Genomic DNA, 23922 nt, shown 5'->3' with positions numbered 1-23922 from the left:
AACAGAGATCCAGATGGAGAGAAGGTTGGGTAGATTACAGGATAAAATAGGTTGCACTAAACGGAGGGAAAAGTTAATGGAATATAAGGTAACCTCACTTCACAACATACCAAGACAATGAAAATTCAAGAAGAACATGGAAACATTAAAACTATGAGGAAACTCACAAGAAAGAACACAAAAAGCACAAATTCAGCAAAGGAAGATACACAGAACAAAGCAAGCAGCAACACCACAAAAACAAAAAACAAACATAATATCAGCAATTAATCCATACCTATCAATAATTACACTGAATGTAAATGGATTAAATGCACCAGTCACGAGATGGAGAGCAAGAGAATGGATAAGAAAACAAGATCCTTTAATATGCTATCTGCAAAAGACACATCTTAAGATGAATAGTAGTTTAAAATAATTAGCTGGCTATAATGGGGAATGGGAAACTGCCAGGAGCTCACTGCACACTTATGGTTGTTGTTGCTATTTTTGCACACTTATGGTTGTTGTTGCTATTTTTGTATGCTGTCACACCTATCATAATCTTGGAGGAAAAAAAAAAAAAAAAAAAAAAGCTGCAACACCTGTTCCCTGGGCAGAAATCATGAGCAAAAGGCAAATGCAGTTAATGATGAGTAATTTGTTCTATTACTTCTTCCATTAGGAGGAAATGCTCTATGCAAACTTAACTAAAGAATCTAATTGTATTGTAGGTGATGGACTCCTGCTGTGGATCTGTAGGCTCAGCACTGGACTGTGAACTACTAGGTTGGTAGTTCAAACCCAACAGCTGCTCCTTGAAAGCTGTATACATGGTTGCTATGAGTAGAAATCGACTCAACGACACTTAACAACAAATCAACATAGCAGGTGATACATTAAAATAGAGGGTATTTACCATTAACGAAGATACAGAGCTGATGGAAAATGGCAGCTAAGGACACAGACATGGAGATTATGGTCCCACAATGAAGAATACATATCAGCATCTCTTATGGGATGGACGGTCAATGAATACTTTTTTTTTTTTTTAAGCTACATGTTTAACTGGATGCTTTCTAACCATCACAATTCAGTGAAGCACAAAGCATTAAGTTATAGTTTACTGGGAAAGAAGGAGCATCATTGATGGCACCTTCCTTTCCTGGCTTCTCTGGGGGTAGAGAGTGGGGAAGGCTTTCTTTTAAAAAACCCAACCCTCATTTCAATGTACAAAAGAATTATTCGGATTAAAACAAAATGGAGAAAAAAGCAACTACTACTCTATTTTGCGGTGTGGGTGGGAGGAAAGAATGAGTCCTTCAAAGCAAGGGTGCGGGGGCATGAGGAGAAAGGGTCTGTGGCTGTAACCTCAGGTCGTCACTCACGTCGTTCCATTTTTACTTATGGTGGTCTCAGAAAGGTCCAAGTTCTTCTCTTTCTTTCCCTTTGTGTTTGCTCAGAAATTTTGCCAACTCACCACACAACCATCTCGACTTTCCTCAAAGCTTTTCGTCCACTCCTTTTCTCACTTCTTTTTTTTCTTGAGCTTCAATCTCTTCTTCCCTTTGTTACTTCCTTTCATGTACCTCTTTGACCTGTCTTTATTTTCTTTTAGTTTCCAGTTCAGCAAAGAGATTCATGGTCTGTACAGGGCTTGTTTGAACAGCTCAGCATCCTCCTCCTCTACATTTGTACGCTTCCCTTCCTTCTTTAATTGCTTTCTTCGTTCTTTCACAATGTGTTCCACATATTCTTTTCCTGCCTGAATTATACCCAGAGCCCTCTTCTTTTGCTCCTGATCAAGTAGCAACTTGTAAGCTTTGTTCATAGCTTCAAAAGCTTGTTGTGCTCTATCAGCACCGTCTTGATTTTCATCAGGGTGCACCTATACAGGTAACTGCCCAAACCTCTTTTTCACCTCCTCAGGAACCTATCACTTCAGGATCTATCTGAAGAACCTCAAATGGGTTCAAACTGAAGAGGAACCAGGACGGGTCAATCAATCTTTCCAATCTGATTTTTGGATGCTAGAGCGGAATCTCTCTTCTCTGTTTGTTTCACCTCACTATGTTGTTGCTGTTGTTAAGTGCTGCTGAGTCAGTTCCAACTCAGAGCGACCCTATACAGCGTTTCTGAGGGGTAGCTGGTGAGTCTGAACTGCCGACCCTGCAGTTCACACCAACACTGCAGCAGAGTGCTTTAAACATGTCCTCTGTGCTGCCTCCGCCACCATTTGTCCAGCCCAGCCACTGCCTCACATGGTTCTACGGGTCTGAATAATACTTCTTTATGTCCTATGCAGTTTTATTTCATGTCACAATAACAAGGACATCAAACAACTGATAGTAGGCAAGGGAGTCCATTTTTCCCAAACATTAATTTGTGTGCTTAAGTTAGATTTTATCTATCTTATTTTATTTTGTAATAAAATACACCCAGTTATATGATGAAAATATAAGAGATGTGTCATCCATACCTGTTACCAGTGCTGCATGGTTTTCTCCACATGAAACATAACGTATTTTCAGATCCTTAACAGGCTCAATGACAGTCGGTTCTGATGCTTCAAAAATATAAGTGCCAAGACCCAGTTGGCCAAACTGTCCCAGCCCAAAGGTGTACACGGCTTTCTCTAAAAGGAAAAGGGCAGAAAAGGATTACATGGAAGCATGTACAGTCGCCAGCGTAGCTAACAAAAACTGTGACTCAATCCTTTACAATGAAGGTTAAGGGCTTCTGACAGAAATGCCCATATAAAAAATATCTATGATTTAACTAAGAACCCCTGGTAGCACAGTGGATGACTAGCTGGGCTGCTAACCACAAGTTAAGGAGTTCGAAACTATCAGCTGTTCCATGGGAGAAAGATGAGGCTCTCTGCTCCCGTAAAGATTTACAGCCTCAGAAACCCTATACAGGGTCACTATGAGTCAGAACCAACTTGGTGGCACACAACCACCACCAAGACTTAAATATAAACTTTTTAATGACGAAGAAAAAGAGAAAAATGAGATGGCACAGATTTGCAAAAATAATGGCATGAATCTAATTTTATCTTTCAGACACAATCATAAAGGGAATTGCTATAAAGGAAGCAAATTACATTGCTTATAAGTATGCAATATATATATAATATGAGCTTCAAAAGTAAATGAACTACCTGAAATGTCCTTATAATTAATTACCACCCTATATGGAGTCCTGGTGTGGTGCTGTGCGTTAATGTGCTGGACTGGACTGAAAAGTCAATTTGAACTGCAAGGTCAGCAGTTTAAGCTTACCAGCTGCTCTTCGGAAACCCTATACAGGGTCGCTATGGGTTGGAGCGGCACTTAACAACAACAATTTCTATAAAAAACATCAATTGTCAAAAAGCTAATAGCTGCCACTGTCTTAAATAATAATAGTCTTCCTTAGGAAAAAAACACCATAGTTTAGAAAGTAATTTAATCAAATAATCTATTTCATAAAACACAATTTCTGGAAGAGAATTTGTCTGAGAATTAAAACAGAGTAGATATGCTAAATTAACTCTTAAGTGAAGCTCCTTTTACTGGGAACTAGCTCTGGTAGCGTAGTGGTTACGAATCGGGCTGTGAACCTCAAGGTCAGCAGTTCGAAATTACCAGCTGTTCCGCAGGAGAAAGATGAGACTTTCTGCTCCCGTAAAGATTTACAGCCTCGGAAACCCTATGCAGGGTTGCTATGAGTCAGAACCAACTCTACGGCACATAACAACAACAACCATATTAATAAGCCCTGGTTGGGGCGCTGTGGGTTAATGTGCCAGACAGCAAAGCCATTTGAACTGCAAAGTCAGTCAGCAGTTCAATTGAAAAACCAGGACGAGTGGTAATAAAAGGGCACTGCGGGGTAAAGCACTGGACTGCAATGTTGGTGGTTCAAACTCACCAGTCACTCCTTGAAAACCCTAAACAGGGTTGCTATGAGTCAGAACCAACCTGAAGGTGCTTAACAACAGCATATGCACTTACAACTCCTTCTGGTCACCACAAGGCAGACAGTATTTATTCCTTCAGCATTTACTCCTCCTTGTGGTGAAGTGTTCAACTGCGAACAGAATTGCTCAGTGATCTGAGCTCCGTAGAAGAAACATGCAGCAGTTTGCCTTGCTACACATTTCAGCCACCCAGCCAACCCACTGCCATCAAGCTGATTCAGATTCATAGTGCCCATGCCTTGGGAACTGTATGGGACAGTACTAATCTGCCCTTTAGAATCTGACAAACGGTTTGGGGTTCGTCTCTTTTACCTAGTTCAATATATTGACTGTCTCCTGCTCCCGGAGGAAGAACAAGAGCTCTGGATTCAATCAGGCAGGAACCCAGATCTTCAGTATTACTAGCTGTGGCAAGCAGACAAATAACCTGAATTGTCTGGGGAGTGTAGTGGCTCCATACGAGAAACACTGGATTGCAGACTACAAGGTCAGTGGTTCAAGCTCACCAACCACTCCGTGGGAGATAAATGAGACTTTCTGCTCCCGCAAAGATTTAAGGCCTCAGAAACCCTATACAAGGTCACTATGAGTTGAAACCGACTCCATGGGAATAAAGACAACTAGAGTTGCTGTGAAGATTAAATAAGAAAACATTCAAGCAGATCTTAAAACATTTAGTTGTAAAGAATACTTTTCTAAAAAATAACTGACACAATCAAGTCATCTTGTCATAATGGGGGCAGTGGTACCGGTTATGTAGATGACATTATCTACTTATAGTCTTTTCTTCTGAGGAAGCAGACAGTATTTATCAGACAGAAAAAATAAACAGTGTCATCGACATGACAAGAGTGGGTTAGGACTTGGGCTGTTAACTGTAAGGTCAGCAGTTTGAACCCAAGCAGTTGAACTCCTTGGGAGAAAAATAAAGTTCTCTGTTTCTGTAAAGATTTTAGGATAAGCACTGGACCACAAGGTCACTTCGAACTGCAAGGTAAGCAGTTCAAACTCACCAGCTACTCCTCAGAAATCCTATACAGTGTCGCTCTGAATTGGAACCAACTCAAGGGCACTTAACCACAACAAAAAAGATTCACAGCCTTGAAAGCCCTCTACAGGGTCACTATGAGTCAGAAGTGACTTGACAGCAGTCACTTCTGTGTTCAATTTAAGATTTAGTCAAGCTGATGATCAATACACCCTTCAGGTCCATTTCTTTAACAGCTGTAACTAAATAAAAGTTTCTCACCAGGGCTGAATTAGAAATAAAACTTCCACAGGTCTGTGAAGAAATGTGAAAAATAGGCAAAGCAATGAAGTTTCCAAGTAAATAAGTTTTTATAATTTACGGGGATTTCTATTATTGTAAAGTTAAGAACTTCTTAGGTTTTATTTTGAAAATGTCCCTTATTTTCAAAATGATGGTAATAAAAGTAATTTTTTGGAAACATCCATAGTCAAATGCAAATCAGAAGTTGGCAACCATATGTTGGTTGCCATAATTTAATGGGAAAAAAAAAAAAGAAACAACTTTAATATTCCATGAGAGCCAAAAGTTTGCAAAAAAAAAAAAAAAAATGTGTCTGGAAAAAAATAATCAATTTCTCTTACCATGTTGTTTAGTCTCAGAACACTGTTTGATATTCACAAAAAAGGAAATATCTTTAAATGCTGTCAGAATGTATCACACTTAAATGTATCTTTTACTGAAAATAAATATTATTTAAAATATCACTGGTTACCTTGGTGATCACTTTTTAAAAATCTTTTTTAATTTTTATAATGAACGACACTATTAATTACATGACCCAGTATTTTTGTATCCTTCAGAAAAACTTCAAATCACCTACTAAATAGTTCTTTGTACAATTTTATATAAGCTAGAAAAAACACATGATAAAGAATATATTTCTGTCTATAGAATGAGTTTTCAGATAATTACAAAGATTAAATTCTAAGTTTAATTTCCAGAACAAATCTTTTTGAAATTATAAAAGGATTCAGTGGTTAGCAAAAATTCACAAAGATCTTAAACCTCAAAACCATTTCCAAATTTAGAGTGGAGACTTTGAAAAAAAAAAAATTTCTAACTTGGAAAAGATGTCAGCTGAAAATTGTGAAAGGAAAGTAATGTTAAAGAAGCAAATCTTAAGTTCACAAGTTACTCCGTCACCTTGCAAATAGTTAACATATCATCTGAGACTTGGCTATTATTCTAATTTGTCTAGAATACTTCTAACATTGGGTTACTAAATATTAATTGGTGACTACAGAATTTTTTTTTTCTCTTTTTTCTGGCCATAAAAAAAATCAGAATTCATGATCTGATTACATTATATCTATATTACTCATTGTTTTTGTTAAGTGCCATAGAGTCGGTTCTGTCCCATAGTGACCTTGTATAGGGTTTCCGAGGTGCAGCTGGTGAGCTTGAACCACTGACCTTGAGGTTCAAATTGACTCTGTAGTCCAGCGTATTAACCTACAGCACCACACCAGGATATTATTCATTATTCATCAGAAATAAATCTACTTCTCAACCAATTTGGAAGCATCAATTTAATAAGGACATTACCAAATAGTAAAGAGCCCTGGTTTGGTGATGTACAATAAGCTCTGGACTGCTAACCGCAAAGTCTGTGGTACAATGCCACCAGTTGCTCTTTGGAAAACCTATAAAGGGTTGCTATGAGTTGGCACTAACTCCATGGCACTTTACAACAAGAAGTATATTTTAATAAGTGACTAGAATTCCATCCTAGCAGATAAATTCAGAAGCCACAAGTAATTTTTATGAGGGTTCTTTCAGTATGTGTAATTTAAAACCTTGATACTTTCTAATGAATTATTATAACAGAAATTAAAAAAACAAACTGCAAAGAAATTTCCAAAGTATACATTGTGAATATCAAAAGAAGACATTTACAAGTAAATGGGGAAAACAGCAATAAAGAGGAAGCTCCAAAAGAAGGCATTTCAGGAAAAATAATGTCAATTTTATAGCTATCAAATTAATCCTGTACATGAGGAAAACTCTTCATCTTTGAGAAAGAGATAAAAACTTATATTTGTTGCTATTAAAGATGTCATAGTTGGGAAAACATCAATTACGTTAGTGTAAACAATTCAACAAGATTTATCTTTCCTATATATTTTTTTTTTCTCAGAAATCAGAAATGTATATTACGGTAGTAATGTAAGTTGGGGGCTTTAATGGAAAAGATGCAAGGTCTCAGTACACAAGGAGTGCCACTTCCTTAGCCATTACAGAAAGCAGGCCCTACACATACCTGTGAGAACCACAGTGTGCTCTCCACCACAAGCTACTTGGATCACTTTTTCGGAAATTCCAACTACCAGTTGAGGGGTCCTGTGATTGGCCAGCTGTTCACTGGGAAGACCTAACTTCCCGAACTCAGGTTCTCCAAATGTGTAAAGTTTACCCTCCACTATTGAAGAAAAAGAACAGTGATCAGTGATGAAACAATGAACAAAACACCAGTCTTTAGGGTACATATTCTCATGTTTAATAACAGATTTAGATGACCGTGTAATAAGTTTGACCTTTCTTGAGATACAATACTGGATGGTAAGGAAATAAAATGAGATTGTCTTTCCTCCTTGATTATCATTCCTAATAAACAACTAGAAAATCCATTCGGCTGTTTAACTCAGTAAGTAGAAAGTCTTCTTTTTACTGAGTGAGCTACTGAATCACTGTGCCTGGAGAATGAAGCTAAAAGGGCTGTTGCTTCTTAGGAATGAATGAATGAAGACATTGGAAACTACTTAGCACAGTGCCTAACACATAGTGTCTAGTCATTATTAGTGCATATTACATCATTTTCCTTCTCACGTGCATGTGGAGAAACTGGGAGCCAGGAGAAATTCTTCAGGCCTTTGGAGTTGGAAGATCTGGATTCAAATTCTGGTTCGCCAACTCAGTTGGATAAAGCTGTGTTCTGATTCTGTCTCCACAACTAGAATCAGGGCTAATGCCACCTCTCTCACAGAGTTGAGAAACTTACCAAAATATACTTGTACTGGAAAATGCTTTGTAGACTGCAAAACTTTACACAACTTTTAGAGGGGAGGGCCTGTCTTAATCATCTTAGTATTGTAAGAAACTTCCTTTTAAATGACTTATGCATGGTATACTTCTGAATCATTACTTACAGAGTCAACTTTGCAAAGTAAAATGTTTACACAAAAAGGGTTAGAAGACAGACATCTGTAGCTGTAAGTAGGCTATTTTTTTAAAAGGGGAAGGGAAAATGTTCCACTTAACTCTTTCTTACATACAAAAATATAACAGAAATGATCATGAGTAAAGAAGTAGTTCATTTCATCTTTATTTGACTTCACCCAAATCTATTTGTATAAGATTTGGATTCTCCAGTTACTTACCAGGTTCTGATATCCACCGATCCTGGGATTGTGAACTTAAGCACTCTGCGAAGTTTTGACTCTCAAGTCAGTAGACTGTTCTACACATCTCACCCCCGTTCCCACAATCACCGTTCATCTACTTAGACTCCCTATTGCTTGTCACTTAATTTGGGCTTATTGATTGAAATGTTGCTAACATCTCAGGTGAAAAGATGGTAAGAACTGGTGACAATATTTGAAAACTCCATATATCGTATTTCTAGTATTTGAAAGAAGAGGTCCGGTGGCACTGTGGGCTAAGCACTGGGCTACTAACCAACAAGGTCAGTGGTTCAAATCCAACAAATATTTTGAAAATTCAATAGTTGACAAAACTTACAACATGAACACTTGCTCCTGATGTGGCACTCACTGTAGGATCAGCACTGGACTATGAACCTCAAGGTCAACAGTTCAAACCCATCAGCTGCTCCTTGGAAACCCTGTACAGGGTCCCTATAAGTCGAAATCGACACAACAGCACAAAGCAACAACAATGTGGCTTTAAAACACATTTGTTGTTACGTGCCATTGAGTCATTTCTGACTCATAGTGACCCTGTCTAGGGTTTCTGATGAGTTGCTGGTGGGTTTGAACAGCCGAAATTACAGTTTTGCAGTCCAGTGTTGCTCCTACAGCACCACACCAGGACTGCCAGGAGTCCTTGTGTGTAACTTTTCAGAACTCAGTGAAAGGTTGGCAGTTTGAAGCTACCCCACAACTATGTGGGAAACAGACCTGGGGACCTGCTTCCATAAAGATTACAGCCTATGGGGCAGGTCCACTCAGTCATAAGGGTTTCTCTGAGTTGAAATCAACTTGAAATTACCCAGGTGGATTCAAAAGTCTCTAAGATGGCTTAAACACTGTTGTTGCAGATACGTGCAGTCAAGTTGATTCCAACTCCTGGTAACACTAGATGGACAGAGTAAAACTGTGCTCCATAGGGTTTTCAAGGCTGTGACTTTTGGGAAACAGATCACTAGGCCTGTCTTCCGAGGTACCTCTGGGTAGGTGCAAACTATCAACCTTTCAATTAGTAACCAAGCGTTCTTCAGTTTGTACCATCATTTGTTGTTCTTGTGTGCCCTCAAGTCAAATTCAATTCATAGTGATCCTATCTGATAGAGTGCAACTATTTATTCCACAGGATTTTCTAGGAGGCCTGGACTATAAGCTCAGTTTGAACCGCAACGTCGGTGGTTCAAACTCACCAGCCGCTCCTCAGAAGCCCTACACAGGGTCACTATGAGTCGGAACTGACTCAGTGGCACTTCACAACAACAACAACCTTTATGGGAGCAAATCGCCAAGTCTTTTTTTCCTGCAGAGTCCCTAGTAGATCCGAACTGCAAACCTTTCGGGTTAACTGGCAAGTGCTTAAACCATTTGCCACCAGGGCTCCTATGGTACCTACCACTCAGGTGCCCCAAGAAAGTGCATTATCAACATGTTTAATAATTTCCTAGACTATCATTTTCGTTTGTTTCCAACCTACACACATGTATTTTGTGAAATTCTTGTTATACTAAAAAGTCTAGTACTGTTATTCTTAAAGATACAGTACTCAACTCTGAACTGAACTCCTTGTGAAATAACTGGAGAAACATACTTGGCCAGCAAGTGTGACGAGTATGCAATATACACCTACCTGTGCATGAAATGAGCAAGACAGAGCATGAGGTCTAAACCAAGAGTTCAAATTTAAGTCAATCAACTTAACAGTATGACTCTGTGACAGAACTTTTCTGATCTATAATTTTAATCAACTACTTTTCACACTTCTAGGGTGCTTTTTCTTTCTGAAAATGTTCAAAGAGTTTTCAAAAAGTGACATTATTAATTTCTGTATAAATCCTGGAAGCCAGAAGACACAGGAGGGCGTGAGTGCTCGGGACACTGGTAGCTCTGTGTCTACAGCACTGACTGTCTCCCTCTCTTTCACAAGCTCTCAGAGCAGTGCTAGTGAAAAATATTGTTGTTTTTTCCTTCTCATCTTACACATAATATGATATACAGGCAAATATTTCCATTATTCACTTAGAGCAAGATAAACTAATTGGCCTATTGCTTTAAAAGGCATTCTGAGCATCTTAAAGAGAAGATTGTAAGCATGGCAGAAATGCCACGTTTGAAGATGTTAATTAGCGCTCTAAAATCAAAGTACAATCAATAGATTACTGTGAGTTTAGACACAAATGGGCCTAGTTAAGGGGGCAGAATAGGTTTGTCTTCTCTCTTGTGGCCAATTCACTATGTTACCTCAAATCCCTCCAGAATGTGATGGGCTATCAACTGGCAGCAACAGAAAGTTATTGAATGCCTAGCCTTTCCTGAAGCCCATTTCAGAGATTATAATCAGAGGGTTTGACCAGGATACAGACAGGTCTACACTACTCAAACAGATCTCCCTCCAAAAGCCATTATGAAATCAGAAATAAGAATTACCCTTTTATGAAGATAATCCACTTTTTCTCAGTAATAGGTTCTGCATTTTTATTGAGAATTAAACTATTCCTTGTAAGTCTCCAAATTCAACAAAGAAAGAGAACAAGGTAACAATGTTTTTATCCCCCTGTAACATTTTTATCCATCATGAACTACGTATTTAGTAAAACCTCTTTTCCTTGAGCTGTTTTCAAGATTGTGAAACTTTGCTTTAAATAACCAAAGTCCTAAGATAATAGCTAGTGAGAAAATTACTGACAGATCAGAAATTCTATCACTTGATATAATGAATACAGAGAACTTTCTAGTTTTTTTAAGGTGTAAAAGCCCAATGCATATAAAAACCTGTAAAAATACTGGGGAAAAAAAAAATCAGTAGCATCTCAATAAAGCTGCTTATTTAAAACAACAACAACAAAAAATTCAATGCCTACTGGTTAATGTGAACAATCCCACCTGTTTAATTAATAATTAATTAATAACCGGAAGTTATTAATAAAACTGATTCTGGCAGCTTTGTTAAAACCCAAATATAAGGCAATGCTTTTGAATGGACTTTTTTTGGTTGGTTATTCTATTTGTGTGGGTTGTTTTTGGTTTAATAAACAAAGAGAGCATACACTATACCATCTCCAGGAGTCCTAAACTGGCAATAAGGTGGTACATGGTATTGCCTCAAAAGAATGCAACCAATCATTCATTCATTTACAAGGTAACAATATTTATCATCAGTTTGTTCAAGACACCAGGGTTACAATTAGGGTTGGTCCTCTCTTAATGCCATGTTGCTGTCAATTCACTGGCAAATTTGGGGGACACTGTGTCAGTTGGAGCAAGCACTAATGGCACTGTGGTTAAAGTGTTCACTGATAACCAAAAGGGTGGCAGTTCAAATCCACCCACTGTTCCATGAGAGAAAGATGTTATAATATGCATCTAGAATGAGTACAGCCTTGGAAACTCTATGGGGCAGTTCTATGCTATCTTACAGAATCACTGAGTTGAAATGTCTTTGATGACAGTGGGTTTTCTTGGTCAATGGGACTTTCTAAACTGGAATCCATGGTATACATTAGAATAAATGTGTAAAACAAAAATTTAGAAAGCTGTCTATGTACTAGTGTAGATGTAGACTATGAGAGTCCAACCTTTCAAATATTTTAGCTAAGGAGAAAGAGGTTGCCTATGGGCTCAGGAAGGGAGAAACTGTGGATGCTGAGAAAAGTCCCATCCAAGTAAATCACAATGATCTCTCTTTTTTTTGTCGATCTAGTCTTAATCTTTGCCCCAACAATGAAAGTCTATGACAATGAAAGTCAATACCAGGACAAAAGTACAGTTAGCGATAGAGGCAAATGAGTTCCGAGCTAAGTTGTCCATAGGTCTGTTTATATATATATATATGCCAAAAGCATTTGAAAAGTTTGAGAATCAAAATTTAAAAGAATTGGAAACAGCAATTTTGTTTTTCTAACAGACCCCATAACCACTTGAAAAGTTGAGATGTTAAGAGTTTTTGCTGTTGAGTATTAATTACAAACTCTCACCAGAGACAAGCAGAAATACTGTGATCTGAGACCAAAATTACTTCATTACATGAACCACTGTGGTGTTGTTTCTATAGAACTGTGGAATACAAGTTACATCATTCTCTTAATTTAGTAGTAACTTAGAAATGGGAGGTACCATTATGAATCCAAAATTTGCCTTACTTGTTACAAAGGCTGAGTGGTAATAGCCACAAGAGATCCAGGAGATGGGTTTCCCAACTGTCACTTGATGAGGGACACACACATTAGCCATTTTGTTTAAACCAATTTGCCCTTCAGAATTGTCACCCCACATAAAAAGTTCTCCATCCTCTACAAAGAAAACACAAAAGGGGAAACAAAGGTTTCAAAAGAAGCAGAGCTAGGCTGTTGTTAGTTGCTGAGGAGTAGGCCTCTGACTCATGGTGACCCCATTCATGACCAAGGCTGCCCAGTTCTGCACCATCCCCAGGATAAAATGTGGGTCACACTGGTGTGATCCAGAGGGTTTTCACTGGCTCTTTCAGTAATATACTCACCAGGCTTTTCTTCCTAGACCATAGTAGTCTAGAACTCACCTGTCTAGCAGCATAGTGATCTTCACTGACAGACAGGTGCCAGTTGTGTATGAGGTACAATTGCTAGAAATCTAACCCAGGTCTCCCATATGGAAGGTGAGAATTTTACCACTGAACCCAGGCTATTATAAAGTCGTACTTCCAAGACACCATTTCTTTTTTAATCTAGAAACATTCTGTGTTTTGAAAGGAAAGTACTACTAAAACATTTATGGCAGCTAGCTCCTTAAGGGTTCAATTTCTGCTATGAAGTATTGGCAAAATGATAAAGAACAGAGCATAACCGGATTGTAAATCAGTTTATTCAAGTTCATATTTTCATCTCAATAATAAAAACAGATGCTTTTTTATGACTAACTCCTTTTTCTTTTTTCTAAATTTCTTTTTAAAAACTTTTTATTGTGAACTGGGTGAAGAGCATTTAGAACAGATCATTTTTCCATTCAATGACTTATACACTACCTTTTTCTTATTATAATGTCTCTAAATGGAAAATGTTTTCCTTCTTTAGCACAGTCCACCTGGTGAGGCACTGCAGATTAATATGCTAGACTGCAATGTCAGTTTGAACTGCAAAGTCAGTGGTTTAAGCTCACCAGGTGCTCCTTGGAAACTCTATACAGGGTTGCTATGAGTTAGAACTGACTTGACGGCACTTAACAACAACAACAACCTGCAACTAAACTGCAAGGTAACACGAACAGTACTGGCCATTCTCAGGTCAAAAGTACATGGGCAAGCTCTCTTGAAAACTCTGTGGAAGTCATGTTTTAAAGGAAATACAAAGAAAATATACTTTACTATTTCTTTATTATTTAGACTTGAAAAGACATAATCTAGCTTCACAATAAGAACTTTCTGCTAAGGGTTTTGATGCCAGCAAAACCCTGCAGAGGGTTTCCAAGGCTAGAAATCTCTATGGGAGCAGAAAGCCTCATCCTTCTCCCACAGAGCGGCTGGTGCCTTCGAACTGTTGACCTTGCAGTTAGCAATCCAATGTGTAACTACTATCTCAAAACAAGCATAAAAGTCTAGCTCATGAGCCAAAGTTCTACTTTCTAATCTCACCTGAAAGCAAATAGCCAATGAAAGAAAACTAAACAGCATTATTGTCTTCAAATCACTGTTGGTTTGGTTAACTCTGGTCTAAAGGAGAGGCATGTATCCCAGCTTGACATGGAGGGGGGGGGGAAGTTCTCACCAGTTAATGCAGCCGAAGTGTTAGATCCAGCAGATAGCTGTTTGATCTTATGCTGGGATGTAAAAAAGCTAATGAGATGAAAAGAGTTTCTCTCTTCAATATCACCAAGACCCAACTGTCCTTCATTATTTCCTCCAGCTGCATATACATGGCCTCCTTCTGCTCACAGAAAAGAAAACATCAGTAGACTATAGGCACCCTCTTTATGACACATGTCAGTGTATAAGATATTCCCTCTCTTCATAGTGGAAAGCTGTCATTATCCCATTTTTTTGGTGAACAATTTCATTATCAAAAAGAACACAAAACAAACAAGGCCGCATATTTTTTGAAATCATTCTAGATGTTAACTAGCAACTGAAATGCATAGAATGTGTGGAATGTATTTTCATACTAAGGCAGAACTTCATAAATTCAGGATGAAAAGGCGGAGAGTAAATTTCACTTTTATTTCTAATCCAAATCAAACTATTTTAAACAGGATGTGGCTCATTCATCTTAATTTCCCAACCACTGAAAGTTAAGAAATAATAGGTACAAATACATAAAATGAGGTATATCCACTAAGAATGTAATCATAAACACAGATACTTCTACGTCACATGATTATTTCCAATGTGTAGCTAAACCAGAAGGCAGTTTGGCACAGCATTTAGAAACAAAGACCCCAGAGGATTGCCTGGGTGCAATTTCCAGCTTCCTACTTACCAGCTGTGTGCCTTTTGTGCCACACCAGGACTCTTAGATAACCTGTACTTACCTTTAACCTTTCTGTGCCTCATTTTCCTCATCTGTATATCTGGGACAATAATAGTATCTACACTTCATAGGGTTGTTATGAGGAATAAATTAGTCAGAATTTATAAAATGCTTAGGACAGTATTTAGTCCAATATAAAACACAATATAAATGTTTGTAGTCACTTTCCCAATTAAAAGTATACCATGCCTACATTACAAATATTTCCAGTAAGCTCTAAATGAATGAACCTTTTTAAAAAAAACACCTATATATTATCTATCATACACATGAAGTTAAAGTCCAACTAAATTGTAGGGGAAGTCGAGGGGACCATCAGCCGACTCAGCAAAAGTTTAAACTTAAACTTAGCTATTATTTCAGATAAGAATGAAGCTAATTGATTAGCTTTCAAGTGGAGGACAATGCAAGGGTGCATGGAATTGGCCAGCAGAATTGAACACATATGAAACAAACCAGAGTTGATGATAATGTCAAAGTAATTCAAAGGAGCGCTAAATGTGTATGAAGTTGAATATTGCAAAGAACTCTGCAGAAGAAGTAAGGCTGGTACTAGGCCTCAAAAGAAAAGCCGAATTTGAATAGCCTATGAGAAAGAGAAGAGCCATTTCAGAAATGGAGAAATATGAGTGAGAGTAGAGAGGAGGTGGCATCTAGAAAGCAAGAACAGCCTGCCCATAGAAACTGAGGTGTGTGGGGAGAGGCAGGAGAAGTGGAGGGGAGGTAGGACCACGCGGAGGGCAAGGCCTGGGTGTCCAACTGTTCTAGCAGCAGTTTTTGAAGATACTTTACTTTTGCCACTGAATTGCCTTGGCATCTTTGTGTAAAATCAATTGGGCATATACATGTGAGCTTATTTCTGGATTCTGTTCCAATACTCTGTGTCAATCTTTTCTCTAATACCATAGACTTGACTACTGTAGCTTTACAGTAAATCTTGATGTCAGGTAATGTGAGTCCTCGAATTTCGTTCCTTTTCAAAATTGTTTTGGCTAGTCTAGGTCCTCTGCTTTCCCATCAATATTTTAGATTTATCTGTCACAAACAGAAGAAAAGCTATTTGTATCTTGACTGGGATTGTGTTGACTCACACCAATAAGCCTTTTGGGTGGTTTCCGCTCTCCCTCAGTAAGGAAGAAGCAATAACTGGAGAAACCAGCCCTTGAGGTGTACACACAGGTAAGGAGAGAGAAAAAAAATAGCTTTTTATTCAGTGATTTAATATTCACCTCATCTTTTTAAAAGTGCATTGACCATTTACATTTTTTAAAATAAATCCTAATCTTACTGTTGCCAAGGTATCATCTGTATTCATATCACAAAGTGAGGTTTCAGTCCTCCAAATTTGGCAGGAAGTGTTTTGATTGTATACTCTACCTGTTGAAACCAGAGTGTGGTTCCTTCCACAGGCAGCAAGCTTCACTTTTTCAGGTTTTAAGGCTAAAAAATATAAATATATGAAAGTTAAAATATTTTGTGGTGATAAAAATGATACGCAATTCTGGTCATATATTAACTAAGTGGTCGAATTGAGAGATTTAAACTCAGGTTTGTCTGACTCCAGATTCTGTGCCTTTAACTACTTACCCAGAGGTTTTCACAACAACTGTTACATCATAATAACCATTGAAGCATCGAGAAAAATACAGATGGCTGAGCCTCACCCCTGGAGAATCTGAGTAGCAGAGCCAAGATAGGGTCTTCTTGTTGTTAATTACCATTGAGTCCGTCTGATTCATAGCAACCCTATATAGGGTTTCTGAAGAGCAGCTGTTGGGTTTGAACTGTTGACCTATCAGTTAGCAGTCCAGTGCTTATCCTAAGATAGGGTGTAGGCATCTATATGAGAGGGCTTCAAAAATATGTGGAAAAATAGAATTAAAAGACTAATTAAGGCACCCTCATATAGAACTCCTGGTGTGGTGCTACAGGATTTAGCGCTGGACTGATCCTACAAGGTAGGCAGTTCAAAGCCACTAGCTGCTCCTTGGAAACCCTACACAGGGCCGCTATGAGTGGGAAGTGATTTGACAGCATTTCATAACTATATATATATAAAATCCCATAAGTAATTCATATGTGCTCAGGTCTAGTATACTGCCTTCTAGAAAATGTTTCCTCATTAACCTGATTCATTGCCTAAGATTACCATTTTCAAGCATTGCCTAAGATGAACATTTTCTATCCCACTCAATGAAGCTGAATGTTAGTTCAACATTCACAGATATACCAAAACCCAACCCAAGTCAACTACACAGATGTGTGATGTTACTAACTCTGACAAAAGAGCTCAAGAGTTTTACAAGTTATCCTATGAGAGTAACTTTGTGGGTCTATATAAATCAGATTAGGTTTTCTTTGATCCAGTTTGTATACACAAGAAGCACTACTGTTGTTATGTTGTTAGGTAGTATTGAGTTGATTCAATACTTATTTGAATACTGTTAGTATTTAAGTTAATTTTGTATATGACATTCAAAATTACTTTTCTTTGTTAGGTCAAAAGAATGAATGGGTCTGTGATACTGCATTTGAATGCCCCCCCTCAGGTTTATGAAACTAATATTATATTATGAAAGAACTTAAACATCCTATGATAGTATTTAAGTAGTTTCATGAGCCAACAAAAAAAAAGGAAGTGGCATCCAAGTGCTCTATCACTGAGTCATTCATTCTTTTGGGGTCCTTGGGTTTAAAACCAATGTGAGTCATAGACCCTACCTAACAAAGAAAAGTAATTTTGATTATCCTGAACCGACTCGACAGCACACAACAACAACAACAACATATAAAATTAATTTAAACATTAATAATATTCAAATTAATACCATAAAATGAAGAACTATGACATTAAAGAACTGCATTATCAAAATCAAAGTAGTTTATGAAGCTTGCTAAGTATTTAAAGATATAAAGAAGACCCCAAACCTTTGACACAGGTTGGTTTGTAGATCGTGGACTTTGATCCTAATCCCAACTGGCCCCAATTGTTACTGCCAAACATGTAAAGTTTATTATTCCCTGGTGGGAGGGGAAAAAGAAAATAAATGCATGCAATTTTTCACAAAGTAATATGAGATGAAGCCATCGCAAAGCAATAAAAAAGCTATGTACCTATTTCTCACTTAGCAACTATGTAAACATCCAACATTTTACATTTACAACAACAGTAAAAACAGTATCTCCAACTAATTTGCATATTAATGACTTCTGTCTGACAGTAATAGACACCAAGCTTCTAGGTGAGGTTGGCTGGGCCATGAGTCTCTGTGATGTGGCTGTTATGTAATAATGTAATGTAGCACTTAGGTTATGATACAGTCATCCTCTATTTTGTGATCTGATGTGGGCACCCTTCTTGTCTGCATAATGACCTGGTCTTTGGAAACTAACCAAGTCCATCAATGAGGAGCGGGTGCACGTAGAATTATAAGTGCTTTTCTGTGTTGAAACAGGTTACATGGTACATCTACATATAGCCAGACTCTATTAGGTATAAAAGAGTATCTACGATTATACAGTAATAGTTTTTTTAAATATATATGTATTACAATAGATCAACTTCAAGACAGTTGTGTGTACAAAGAATTATACTTTAAATATACTAAGGGAGCTGAGAATTTTTCTTGATTAATCAACCTGAGAAGAATTCTCTGGCAAAAAAAAAAAAAAACAAACAAAAAAACTTTCTATACATTTCAACATTTAAAACAGACATCTGATGGAATAATTTGGAAACACAGCAAGACTGATGATACAACTCGAAGAATCTGATCAATTTTTCTGAATTGCACATGTAGAAATTGTTGAGATAATGTATGTTCTGTCATATATACTTTCACAGTAACTTTTTAAAATGAAAAACAAAACAAGACAAAAACACAGCAAATTTTAATATTTCAAATTCTTTAAATATTACTCTCCTTGTTTAGGTTATTATACTAACCTGTTATAACAGCAGTATGCTCATCTCCACATGAAATATATACAGGTACGTCATTTCGAAACCAGAATTTGCTAGGAATATTTTCAGCAAATTTGCTTTTTCCGAAGGTAAATATAGCACCAGATTCTGAAAATATAAGATATTTTACAACTTTAGTAAAAGTTAAAAACACATAGAAGCTTCAAAAGATTACTGGAAAAATGGAATTGAAAAACAATTTTCCCATGAATTTTCTGAAGTTTATTGTGTGTGTAGACTTCAAATAGAAAAAAGTATTTAAACACTATTTCTTTCAATTGTACTATGAGCAGACAGCTTGAGGGTCGAAAACAGGCTTCAAAAGCAACTATGTATACAAACATTCAATTTGTTGACATTAACTGTACAATCCTGGACAGGTTATTTAACTGAGCCTTGGTTTTTATTGGGATAGGGTCTGAGCAGAAGTGATTACCCAATAAACAAGATAAACACAGGCTTACTTGTGCTTACTTACAAATCAGTAGTGAACAATTTCACATGGGTTTCACCACTTCAGATGTGGTTAATTTTTTTTTTTTTTAAAGCTGAACTTGTTCATCACAGATTAGTAAGTAAACACAAGTAAACCGTACTTACCTTGCTTGCTGGTTAATCTGACACTGGGTCTAAGCACTAATATTTCTTTTTATATAACCTGAACCTAGAACAGTGCCTGACTATGCAAATCTAATAGAGGTTGGCTGAATGAACATATAATGTGTAACTGATCTCAGAGTTATGAGGATTAAATAAGAATCAATTTGGTGGGTTGCAATGTGCATTTTTGTTGTTGTTGTTAAGTGCCATCGAGTCGGTTCCGACCCATAGCGACCCTGAACAGGGTTTCCGAGGCTGTAAATCTTTACGGGAGCAGAAAGACTCATCTTTCTCCTGCGGAGCAGCTGGTAGTTTCAAACTGCTGACCTTGCGGTTCGCAGGCCGATTCGTAACCACTACGCTACCAGAGCTCCTTAATGTGCACTTTTTAAAGGAATAAATTATAGAAAATGTTTAAGGACACCCCAGTAAGGTTGGGATAAGTACTACTTCGTGAAACGTGTATCCAGTTACACAGTATTTATGCGGTACGTAGTCACAAAGTAAACTATTTGTAACATTGGCCCTCAAGGATAAAAGTATAAAAAGCATTCTCGCAAAAGAATCCCTCCTTTCCCCGTTTCTCCAACGTGTTTCGCTTTATCCTCTTTTGTCCCATACATCTGGTCACCTAGTTTTTAACGCATTCAGTGCATAACTGGGGACCTCAAGGCGCACAACTCAAAGTAAGTACTTTAAAGAGTTCATAATCTACGGCCAAGGAGTCGTTTCCGACTCACAGCAACACTGTATACGGTTTCTGAAACTGTAACTCGTTATGAGAAGCAGACAGCTTCATCTTTCTCCTTTGTGGCTAGCTGCTGTTATTAAAGTGCTGTCGAGTTGGTTCCGACCCATAGCGACACTGTATAGGGATTCCAAGGAGCTACTTGCGAATTTGAGCCGCCAACCTCCAGTTCAAACCGAGCCTGCGGTCCAGGGCCCAGGGCTCCTAGTGGTTAGTAGTCGAGTGCTTATTCCACAGAGTCACCAGGATTTCTTGAAGAGTTTATACGACAGTAAAAAATTTCCCTCCTCTAGAGAAAGTCACTATAAACCTCTTCTTTTTTAAAGAAAAAAACCAGAAACATCCTCCCCCGATGCCCGCACCCCAGCCGATCGCCCCCTTCCTCTTTACCTTCACTAAATCTGGGGCGGGATCCGGACTCTAACTCTAGAAAGGCGGCTGTGGTCTCGCTGGTCACTAGATGAGGCTGGTCTGGAGGCGGGGCCTGGCCGCCCGCCCTCCCGCGGACCCTCCCTCCCGGCCCGCCGCCACCACCGCGGGCACGACTCACCAGGCACCACAATTTCAGGCTCCTCCATGCCACAGACACTACCGGGAACCCGCGTTTGGACCGGGCAGGTGGTGGGGGCGATTCGGTTGCACCTAAAACAACAGTTCAGTGCCGTCGAAGACTGTGGAAGACCAAAAGACCCCCATAAGTACACTCCCGGCATTCGATAAATCGCGTTCCCGGAAGTCAACAAACAGCATCTAGGGGCAACGGGGGCGGGGTCTTGGGGCGCGAGGCGGGGCGGAAAGAGGAGGGATGGAAGACGCAACGCAGGCGGGCACACAGTGGGCAGGCGGAGTGGGCGTGCGCCCTCTGCTGTCTCGGAGGGGTGTGGTCAATACTGCGCAGTAATCCTCTTGAAGGCTCACATTTATAGGGACCCCTCCGAAATAGCTGCAGACGTCACAAACACCACATACGCACTAGCTTGAACTACGTAACTAACGTTGACACATAATTAGGATAAGCTGGTCATTGTGACTAACATTTTTGATGTAGGTACTCTGCTAAACATTAAATCCTAACTCATATTTGTATTTCTACCAGCTGAACTATGGCTGGGCATGTATTAGATGCTCAGTACATATTTACTAATAGATCATATTACACCTCGTAAGGTGGTTTAATGTTACCGTGCGTAAGGATGTGGCGCTGGCCCAATATTTTACAGCCTACATCAGCACTTGTCCATCATAAAATAAATATCCAAAACGTTATCCTCCAATATTAGTAATATTCTGTGCATCTGGTAGTTGTGGGGCATGGTCCTTCGCATCAAAACTGGATTCAGGAATCCATGAATTCCTTGTGTGTATTAGAGCATGCCAAGGACTCTTTTTCCGTTTACATCAAAATGGGAAGGGGGTAGAGTTGAACTACCCAATACACAAATATTCATTAATTAACAAAGGAGAGTATAGTTACTAAAAACATATTTAATAAAGTGTCAGAGGCTGAGAAAGATTAACTTGAAGAAGAGATATGAAATCTAAGAATTAAAGAATGAGAAGATGGTCGGGGTGAAAGATCTGGGCAGAGAGCAAGCATATGGTGTGGACAGGTTTATAAAAGCTTGATTCTTTTCTGGAACTCAGAGGTGAGGCAAGCTGAAGGCCAGGAAGCAGGCTCTTGGGCCCATTAAGGATCTGAGAGTTTGTCCTAAAGACAATGGGAAATCATTGAAGGGTTTTAAGCTGGGAGTGACAGGGTCAGCTATATGGATTCCTAAAATCATTCCACTTGGCTGCTCCATGGAGAATAGATTGGAGCAGGGAGGAGGGCTCAGAAGCTATCGCAGAATTCAGACAAGTGGTGATGCTGGCTTGGACTAAAGTGGTATCATTGGCACTGAAAAGAAGCAGGCAGATTCCAAAACGTTTTAGTAAGTAGGATCCATAGGAAATGTCTGACCACTGACTCCTAGACAGTGCTTTGCCATCAAATGGCTCACAGCATAACTGTAAAAAACAAAACAAACAAACAAAAACAAAAAAAAAAACGTTGTCTGGACATTGATTTGATTTGGACACATAGCAACCCTATATGATAGAGTGAAAATGCCCCATAGGGTTTCCTACAGTGTAGGAAATATTTATGGGAAGGAGCTGTGGTTCCTTAGTGGTTATGAGTCAGGCTGCTAATCTCAAGGTCAGTAGTTCAAAACTACCAGCTGTTACATAGGAGAAAGATGAGGCTTTCTCCTCCCTGTAAAGACTTATAGCCTCGGAAACCCTATACAGGGTTGCTATGAGTCAGAACTGACTCCACGGCACACCACCACCACCAATCTTTATGGGAGGAGACTGCCAGGTCTATCTATCTAAGAAAAACTGAATAGAATGGTGTTGTTTGTTTTGTTTTGTTTGGGGGATGGTGGTGGAGATTCAGGAGAGTGAGTGAAGAATCAATAATGTAAGGCAAGAAGAAATGACATCCAGACCACATGTGAAGGGACAGACCTTAGCTAGAAGGAAAGACAATACTTCTAACACAATAGCAGGAACAGAAGGAAGCGCCTCCATTTTTCTAATGGGTAAGTTGGAGACTGTTATATTAGGTAAAGAATGTGAAACCTACAGCTTGGTGTTAGGCAAATCAGCTATGGTCACTGTATTCATCAGCATAAACCAGGCTATTGCTGTTGCATGCCATTAAGTAGGTTCCAACTCATAGATAGCAACTCTGTATAGGGTTTCTGAGAGTGATTGGTGGGTTTAAACTTCTGAGCTTACAGTTAACACCGTTAGCAGTCCAGTGTTTTCCTACAGTGCCACACCAGAGCTCAATCCAGGCTTTAATGCAATACAAAAACCAACCAACCAACCAAATCCGATGCCATCAAGGAGATTCAAACTCCTGGTAACCTCATGTGTAACAAAATAGAACTGAATTCTGTAGGGTTTTCTTGGCTGTAATCTTCACAGCTACTCCTTGGAAACCCTATATATGGTTGCTATGAGTCAGAAGCAACTTGATGGCACTTAACAACAACCATCTTTACAAAACCAGTACTTTCTTCTGCCCAAATGATGGATAGGTTCAAAGTACCAACCTTTTGATTCGATCCGTTGTTGTTAAGAGACTGGTGGGTTTGAACCTCCAACTTTGTGTCTATCAGTCCAATGCTTATCCTACAACCAGGACTCCATGCTATATATGTTGATGTTGTTAAATGCTGTCGAGTCAATTCCAACTCACTGTGACCCTGTATATGGTTTCCAAGGAGCAGCTGGTGAGTTTGAACCTCCGACCTTGTGGTTCAACCTGGCCTTGAACTCCAGTACTTTATCCCACACCAGCACTCCATTTTCAATTAATAACTGAGTGCAAAATGTTTACGCCACTACAAACACCTCCCAAAGCCCAATGGCTTAACACACATTGCATGTCCAGTGAGGATGGGGGGGGGGAATCTGCTTAACTAACCTTGTAGATATGCCAGATGTGACTCAGGGCCTCCTTGGTTGCTATAGCAGGGTGGGATCTATTGAGCCATCCCTCCAGAAGAGACATTTTGCACTTTTCTTTCTTAATTATTTAATCTAATATTTTAAAATCTTAAAGTGCATATAAATTATCTAGAGATCTTTTTAAAATGCAGATTCTGATTCAGTAGGATTTGAGAGGGGCCTGAGAATCTGCATGTCTAATAAGTTCCCAGGTGATGCTGCTGCT

At 38.8% G+C, this 23922-nt stretch overlaps 1 protein-coding gene and 1 pseudogene across 1 annotated transcript in view; both read right to left on the bottom strand.

Moving 5' to 3' along the window:
* The window catches only part of RPGR (retinitis pigmentosa GTPase regulator), a 62792-nt gene extending 42016 nt beyond the window's left edge, over positions 1-20776 (bottom strand). Inside the window, exons 1-8 of the mRNA XM_006864297.1 lie at positions 20749-20776; positions 18833-18958; positions 17815-17907; positions 16264-16326; positions 14128-14286; positions 12532-12681; positions 7234-7392; positions 2459-2614 (exon numbers count right to left, since the gene is read on the bottom strand). Coding sequence (XP_006864359.1) covers positions 2459-2614; positions 7234-7392; positions 12532-12681; positions 14128-14286; positions 16264-16326; positions 17815-17907; positions 18833-18958; positions 20749-20776 — 934 coding nt within the window. The remainder of the gene's footprint in view (positions 1-2458; positions 2615-7233; positions 7393-12531; positions 12682-14127; positions 14287-16263; positions 16327-17814; positions 17908-18832; positions 18959-20748) is intronic.
* LOC102830984 lies at positions 1360-2345 on the bottom strand (annotated as a pseudogene).
* Positions 20777-23922: the final 3146 nt, after the last annotated feature.

This window comes from Chrysochloris asiatica, unplaced genomic scaffold, assembly GCF_000296735.1.
Source record: "Chrysochloris asiatica unplaced genomic scaffold, ChrAsi1.0 scaffold00062, whole genome shotgun sequence".
In the NCBI taxonomy this organism is placed as follows: Eukaryota; Metazoa; Chordata; class Mammalia; order Afrosoricida; family Chrysochloridae; genus Chrysochloris; species Chrysochloris asiatica.
This window is presented reverse-complemented; position numbering and strand designations above follow the sequence as displayed.